We start from the raw sequence: 8,862 nt of genomic DNA on the forward strand, positions 1-8,862 counted from the left end.
TGTTCCCGGATATATGAATCGAAGTACTGAAGTTGATATGAACAAAAATAAAAAATCCTAGGGAATTTTACTTTTTAGGTTGTTCAATTGTTCAGAACCTGTCACCTATATATGTTTACCTGTTGTCACAAACATAGCATTTCAGTGTTCAGTTTGTTTTTGCCGAGTACTTACGTTTTGATAGTGTATTATGTAGGTGTTGTATGATATATTTTCCAAACCATTGTTATTGCCAGAGGATGTTCCATGTGCCCTAGTGAAAGACAACTTATTGATTGAAGACCATTCAGTTGCAGAACTCCAAAGATGGTTAGACTTTTTCTATCAGAACGATCCTGTTCTACTGAATACTATAAACATTGAGTGAATACTACAATAAAAATTCATATGGTTTATGACATATGACGGTAAAATGACAGAATTACCACTATTAAAAAAGCCTAGAAAATGTCAGTCGATTTAGACCCGAAAATTGTGTAGTGGCAACACTGAATAGGGAATCGTCCATTGGATTTAAATAGATCGCCATTACTGAACTTGTTTTCTTAATCTTCGTAGACATTGTATCATTGATATAGAAAGGATATAATATACTCTAGGTTCTAGTTAATCATAATTTGAGGATGTACCTTAGATATATAAAAGTTGAGTAGATGATCTAGGTAACCATGATCGAAGAAGTACCTAAGTAGATAGCTCTCACATGTTATTACATGTGGTATATAAAAATTAGAGTAAAGAATTAACTTTCAGTATGGTATTCACTACGAAAAACCTACTGTGCTAGCGAAACATATCGTGATTTTTTTAATTAAAGTTTGTGGTAGGTGTAGTTTATAAAATTACAACGGATCTTCATCAAGTAACGGCCCAATCCATCAGAAATTTTGTATTGAGACAAATTTTGTGTTGTGAGTTCATCTACACCTCTTTTCGTAGTGTTATGTTTTTATTTAGGAATCCGTGTTAGGAGTCACACGTTAAAAGGTAAGACCTCGTTAGTCCTTAGCTCGCACAAGTTCTCAACTTCTGAGAGTTGTCTTTCGTATGGGGGCAACAGCTGATTAGCGGAAAAACTGACCAATATTTAAACAGATATTTGTAGTTTAATATGACTTAGCACATGTACTCAATGTTCCAAATGAATAAATAAATATTGAGAATCATAGCGTATTCTCATTTTGTGTGAAATTAATAAAAAAATAAACATGTTCACTGGCCACATGACCCAAAAATTCACCTCAAAAACACACTTCATGGTTGAAATGAGAAGAATGCTTGCAGAAACACGTGGCATAAAGAATGCGGCTAGACAATTAAATCACAGCTACCCGATAGGTTGACAAACATTCGTCTTTCAGGAGGAAGTGTACGCTTTCTTGCAATGCCTCAATGAAATCAGAAAATCAATATGCTCACAGCATTGTATGAAGACCTACTCTTACAGCCAGGTTGCACTCGGTTTAAACTACATAATCTAGATGGTGCTCACGCTCATTTTATATCTCCTTTCAGTCAATAATGGCGAGGAAACCGCTAGATGTTTTCTTCTTGGCAAAGAGATATTATAGTATGAAGAAAAACATAAACCGTTTTGAATTAGCCAAGCTTCAAGTAGAAACACCTTTTGGACGTTTTTAAAAGTTGAAAGATTATTTGGAACAGTTAGAACATCGACAATCTTACCTTCTCATCGAGGTTTTGTAATTTGCAAAGTATCTTACATACGTTCACCTTTTTTACAAGAGATGGCAGCACAAAATTACAAAACGTTTTGTATATAGACTATACACAGCATTTAAAATAGTCTATCTATCAACAGTTCAATCAGCCTCAAGTGGTTGGAACTATTGAAGTAATAAACGCAGTTTAACCACACTTGGAGAACATCGAATTTGTTAATTCCAGTTACTAATTATGCTTCTTTTCACGGAAAATTCTATAGGGAGCGATTTCAAACATGTTCGGCTTCCCACCGAAAGAGGGCACTATATAATTCTTCACAGTAAGAATATTATTCAGCTCATACATGTATTGCTGAGGAGTAATAAATTGAAGAAAAGAACTATATCTTCAGCCAAAAGGGTAGGGGAGCTGGTCTCCAAACCTGGATGAAATCAGGATGACTAGTCAGTATCTTCTCCGGCCAGAAAACCGAAGAAAAAGAGAAAAGTGGGGATCTCTGGAAGGTAGATCGACTGGCAAGCGAGGGTAAAGTACCTCGGCCTTCTAAAAGACCATAGGCTCACCTAGAACCTGCACATCTTAACCGTGAAGGCAAAGATCGAGGGTCGGAGAGATTGCAAAACAAGTTGATACGGACGATTGTGAATGCTCCGTGGTTCGAACGGAATGAAGCCATCCGCAGAGATTTGCAGCTGCCTTCCATTCAGCAGTCCATCCAGTCGAGTAATCGGCAAGTCTTTGCACAGAAACCCACGATAATCCGTTGGTTAGGGAAGGTATAGATTATGCTGTAGTCGACCCGTCCCGATATAGAAGGCTCAGATACTCTGTCGAATGAGGCCTTCATGTCCCCGTTAACAAATGAATAATCTCTTCATCCATAACAGCCAGGCAGGGGTTTCACCGTCAAGGGCGGTACTAATGTCTAAGGACATTCATGCCGCCATCCCGTGATCAGTTATGACCCATTTTTCCTTCTGACAAACGCCAGCTGGAAGTGAAATTGAATTAGTGAAATTGAAGAAATGGTAAAAAAAATTAAATAGAGTTTATTGTATGATTTTCACTATAAGGGTTTTACAAAAACCGCTACACGTGTTTCGCTATACAATAGCTTCTTCAAGATGCTTGAATCATAGAATAAACTCTATTTATTAGTTTTTTAAATATGGATTTTCATCAAGTATCGGACAGTTCTATTCAATTATTGAAGAAATGGTAATTGTACGATTTAATGTCATGTTCATGATGTCGTTAATCGATTTTCAGCCAATTTTTCTCTACGAATCCAAATTGAACCCGAACTTTGTCGAAACAGACCAAAAAATTAACTAGGCATTTGGCAATAATAGTGTTCCGGAGATTTCCGGAGATTTTACCCTCGAAGATGAGCTCTGAAGTGGGCGACCTACAGTAATCTGTTAATCTTTTTTAATTTTTTTCAGGGTTTTCAAATCAATTTTATATTATATCAGACAATGGAAGTTCGAAGTGATGAAATGAGTTGTATTACGTTGGCAAAAGTGTACTGATTTAAATGACGCCTATTTTGATTGAACCAAACTTTGGAAACAACTCAATGAAAACAATGAATTTGTAATTATTTAATTTTTGTACTTTGCACGCATCGTTTAAAGAAAGGTACCATAAAAAATCAACAGTTCATCAAGACTTTATTAAAAATATCACAAAATAACCATTACCATCCCGCATCTGAAAACAGATACTCCAAAGACATAAAACAATTGTCAACAAAAAATAGGAAACACCTTCAAATATAATTAAGTAACCCCACCTTCCTGCCTGTCACAAGAAAAACAGTTTACATTCAACGTAATCCAGGAACAAGAATAAGTAATAGGCGGAAGTACTACTTTCCTAAATAATACCCGTCGCACCCCATTGAAATAAAAAAGCCTTCAGATCATAGTCTAATTCGGAAAAGCTTAGAGAGTAGTCTAGAAGTTGCCGTTTTAAAAATCAACCTATACTGGTAAAAGTCGCCACCTAGGACCAGTAGAAGAGAAAATTGTCGTTTCAGCTTTTGGCTCATTCATCAAATATCCGTATACTTTTTAGAACTGTACAGACTGCTAATGCCCATAGACCAAATAATGGGATGGTCTGTTTTGATAGTAACACTTGTCGAGCCATCGTAAGTGTTAGATGTGCTGACCATACCTCCAAATTCCATTTTACTATTATCTGAAATCAATATAAACATTCCCAACAACCGACTTGACTTGTACCAGAGTAACACACAGCTCAGAAACAAGAGTTCAGATAAAAATAATTTTCTATGATAATTCTGAAAAAAAACGAGTTTAGGTCTACCTCAAGTACTTTTTTGAAATTCAAACGTTACTCGTATACAAGTATCAAAAGCCTTGCTCAGATCTGAGAAAATAAACGATGAATTTGTTTGACAAACTCAAATAATGCTGTTTCAAGACTTTTCCTGTGAGAAAACCTTGCTGAAAATTATTAAACAAATTATTTCCACTGATTGAAAAAATCTATAATTTGAACTTATATGATAACTTAGGGAAAGCTGTTAGCAAACTTAATAGTTGACAATTAGTTAGCTCACCATTTTTGTCAAGGGATATTACAATAATCAACTATATCTTATTCATATATAATATCAAAAAAAGAGCTTTCAAAATGAGCTACCAAAAAAGAGCTGTCTGAAAAAATGCTATCAAAAAAGGAGCTTTCAAAAAAGGACTGTCAAAAATGGCTATCAAAAAATCTTAAAGAAAAGAAACGAAAAACTTTATCAGAAAAAAGCAACCCAAAAATGCTATAAAAAGCTAGGAAAGAGCTATCAGAAAAAGAGCTATCAAAAAGGGACTATCAAAAAAGCGTTTTATAAAATTGGTACTAATAAAGGCTATTAGAAAAGCTATGAAAAAAGCTATTAGCAAAAGAGTTAAAAAATATGAAAAAAAAATCGAAAAGATATGAAAAAAAATCAAAAAAAGATTTGAAGAAAAAATATCAAAAAAGTTATGAAAAAGGTATCAGAAAAAGAGCAATGAAAAATACGTAAAAAAGATATTACAAAAAAGTGTGAAAAAAGCTACTAAAAAGAGCTATCAAAGAAAGGCTATTGAAAAGACCTATCAAGGAAAGGCTATCAAAAAGAGCTCTCAAAAAAAGAGGTATCAAAAGGGCTTCTGAAAAAGGGCTATCAAAAAACTATAAAAGAGCTATCAAAAAGGTCCAACACAAGCATTTTTTCCAATCACCAGAAATTCAATACTCTTCTCGACTAGATTCACCAACCAAGTTAGCGTCTTCAGGAGATGAACAAGACACCAACTTGGTTGGTGAAACGTGCGTTGAGAAATGTATTGCATTTCTGGTGATAGTAGTGCATGTTTGGGATTCACCCTACGTCAGAGGTTCCAGTTTTTTTTTATCAAAAAGGGATATTAAAAAAATCATAAAAAAGTTATGAAAAAGGGGCTGTCAAAAAAACTTTTAAAAAAGAGCTATCAAAAAAAGGTTTGGAAAAAAGGAATATCACAAAAGCTACGAAAAAGGGGGTATCAAAAATATGCCAAAAAAGGAGGAATAAAAAGAAGTATTAAAAAAAGGGCTTTCAAAAAAGTTTAATCAAAAAGAGGGCTAACAAAATGCTATCAGAAAGAGAGGCTATCAAAAACAGCTACTATCAGAAAAAGTACAACGCAAGTACTTTTCTCAATCACCAAAAATGCAATACTCTTCCAGACACGCATTTCTGGTGATGGGGAAGTGCATGTTTTGGATTCCAGTTTTAGCTTCTATCAAATAAGGTATGAAAAAAAGGGCTATCAAAAAAAGCTATAAAAAAAGATCTAGCAAAAAAAGTATTTAACAAGTGCTTATGAATTGTACAGGTACTTTACGTTTCTGAAACCAAAATTTGTCTCCGTTTAGGAATTGACAAACTCTGATTTGAAAAGTTACTCATACATTAACATCAAAAAATGTTGACAACCCTTATTCACCAACTTACTTTTCTAAGACTACTTGGTACTTACACATTTTTCGTGCTTACCTAAGTTCCACTGTAACCCGGTGGTAGTCACATTGCAAGGAAATCCTATAGGTATGAGAGAACACCATTCCCTATTGCTTCGCAAACTCAAGGGGATATTTATTTCGTGGTGCCCTTCGCACAAGAGCCAAGTCAGAGATGTGGAAGCTAGCTGGAAAAGTTTCACTTTTTCCAAAATATTTCGACTCTTGTATAAAGCGTTGATATTAGCTATTATTTGATCAAAACGTCCACAGGTGTCTGCAATTACATACACGGTCTCCACCTGAAATCGATTAAAAACATAAAGATCAGTTTTGAAACGCCCAACATTAATTTTTACGTTAGCATTCTGTCTTGTGCAGTATTTCCTCATCTCTCTCAGTGCTTTCACATAGTCAGTCTCATCCTGGTTAGGTGTTATGATAATCTCCGTCGAAGTACCTCGAAACTTATTCAAAACATCTTTGGGAACGGAGTCCATATCGCCCGTGATCAAATCTGGCAGAGGAACTTTATCTGAGTCAAATTTATAGGATGCCAGCCATTGAATCCATTTTTCAGTACCTCCGTCCACTGTAATCTTCACTCTAGCTGAAAAAATAGTTATGTCAAATAGTATTAAGACTTGGAAGAATTTGATATTGATATCTCAGAGGAATAAAACGATTTAGCCACACGCCTGAAGAAGAAATTGTATAGCAAAGCATGTGTTGCGTTTTAATGAAACTGTTTAGTAAAAATTTCAGAATATAGTGTTTCTTTAATTCATACCAAAGACAATTTCGATTCAAACACCTTTAAAAAACGTTGAGAAAATTGTCAAAAAATATTCATATTCAACTTACCAGGAAACAACATTTTTCTTCCTTATTTACTTACTGAGTCGAAGAGGTTGCACATTTCACAACTTCAACACTTGAACTATTTTTAATAACTACTAATAAACTAGTTGTGAAATTTGGTACCTTTTTGACAATTTGTATTACTAATCAATAATAACACTATGTATTTACATTAAAAATGAATTATCAAAACATTCATCTCTCTCAACGTTCTAACAGAGCACGATCTACTTGTGATGCACTGTTTGGAACCTTTGGTGTAGTAATGAATATTACTGGAGTTTTTTTCCAACACCAAACCGTTATTTTAACACCTCAACAAGTGTTTCGATCACCAAGTGCTCATCTTCAAAAGGAAGATCAAACTTTGATCTTCCTCTTGACTCTTGTTATAGCATAGGATAAAAGTACCTTGATTCCACAAGCGCAAAACAAACTCAGGATCAAAGTTGAAGTTGATGGGACTATTGAGAATGAGGATACCATAGCTTTCCTCTTTGATTTCATCCATCAGTTCTTTGAATGGTGACCAAATTTTATATTTCGGAATACTGCTCATGACCTGAAATCACACCAAAAAATGTCATTACTTCTAAAACCATCACATATTTCTGAAAATATTATAGCAAATAAACTTCCTACTCCTGATTAAATTCAACTTTCAAAAATACACTAGATAAAACTAACCATATAAAAAGTTAGGTTAACTATAGAGTGTTGCCTTGAAAAAATTGATTTAAAAGAATGTTTTAGTTGAAAATGATACATCACAATCGTCTAATAATTAACCGGTTCAAACTTTATTGTCAACATTCTTTAAACATTGCACAATAAGCAATTAAAAATAAGCCACTGCACTGTCTGTGAATATTACAGTAAATTAACAGACATGAAACCAATAAAGTAATAAACGATAAAATATCATTGCTTAACAATCATATGTATCAACTCATTGTAGAATAAATCTTAATGATTTTCAAGGCCACAACTGTCGTCAATTTTAATTTGAATTTCGCAGAAAATATGTAATCGGAATTTGAAATTCAGCATGAAAATAAAGAGGAAATTATAGACATATGCATGGTTACTCTGCTGTCATTTCCTTTACCAATATAAACGATAATATTTTAACGCCCGACTTATATCGAAAATATCTCTAAGCAGAATGTCCAGCATTCAGTGAATTTTGTAGCAAAACCGAAGATTTATGAGGCAAAATCTGAAGTTCTTGTTAAGGAATGCCAAATGATTCATTTTGTGTTTATTTTTTTCAGAGCTTCACATTTGAAGTATTTTTGTCAACATTATTTTCTGAGAATATACATTCAATATACATATAATATTTTCTCATTAAATATAAAATATAAGTTGTCATCCACTTTTTTATTCACTTGAAAATTACCGCTCTAAAAATCATTTTCTAAAGTCAGCTATCTCATCTTGATCTGGAAAGCTTATTGACAGTTTTGATAATGGGCGAGTTCATTTATTCAAATTCAACTTCAAATTTTTAATAGGTTGTTTGTGAGATTTTCACTAAACAGTTCAAGAAAAACGCAACACGCCTGAAGCTATTATATAGCGAAACAAGTAATGCGTTTTTGAAGAACTTTCTATTAAAAATCTCACAATTAAATTTCTTGGATAATCAATTACAGATGACAGTTGACATTAATGACAAATATAAAGAGTAGCCAATATAAAAAATGTCATGTTCTCTAAATGAAACCTGTATCCGATATGGTCTATTCAGAATATCCTGATGCACTCCATCAGAACATTCGATTCGCACCTTCCATTATGCACGTCCATTTACAAAATAACTCGATCCAAATCGATGAATTAGATATACGTGATCAGGATCACTTGTTCAATGAGCATATTGATTACTGTTGGACTATTGTCATTGTCTCCTTTTGGGAAGTGGAGTTTCATTTTATTCAACCTGAAAAAATTGAGGTTTTGAAGAAAATAATTCATCATGAAAAGCGCTCCATCATTCCAGAAATAGTGGAAGTTCAACAAACGTTTTTACTATGCAGTATGGATCTAACGCGTCTATTGACGCGCGTTTTGTAACCAACTTAGCATCACCAGGAGATGACTAAGTCATGACTGAAGCATTTTTGTTCTGATAGGGGAAAAAGTGTTTTCATTAGATTCATTCCACGTCAGAGGTTCCAAATTCTACTTATCAAGTATGTAGCATAGACCATTGAGTTTGCGACAGATGAAAATTCATCATATTCATTGTCCACTCCAATTTGAATATTGAAAATTCAGTGCTAATACAATGAGTAACTT

General features: G+C 33.8%; 1 protein-coding gene across 3 annotated transcripts in view; it reads right to left on the reverse strand.

The window, feature by feature from the left end:
* Nucleotides 1–8,862, reverse strand: part of Csgalnact (Chondroitin sulfate N-acetylgalactosaminyltransferase) — a 337,563-nt gene that overhangs the window by 308,317 nt on the left and 20,384 nt on the right. For 2 of the 3 annotated variants that reach the window (XM_074177577.1, XM_074177576.1), the window contains one exon: nt 6,970–7,120. In XM_074177577.1, coding sequence (XP_074033678.1) covers nt 6,970–7,117 — 148 coding nt within the window. In that variant the 5' untranslated portion in view covers nt 7,118–7,120. Of the gene's footprint in view, nt 1–6,969; nt 7,121–7,245; nt 7,840–8,862 lie in introns of those variants that run through there. The other variant, XM_074177575.1, reaches the window with a different exon arrangement.

The sequence above is a fragment of the Leptinotarsa decemlineata genome, unplaced genomic scaffold (assembly GCF_025532065.1).
Source record: "Leptinotarsa decemlineata unplaced genomic scaffold, Ldec_3_MD MMD2_tig00002974_RagTag_RagTag, whole genome shotgun sequence".
NCBI classification, from domain to species: Eukaryota; Metazoa; Arthropoda; class Insecta; order Coleoptera; family Chrysomelidae; genus Leptinotarsa; species Leptinotarsa decemlineata.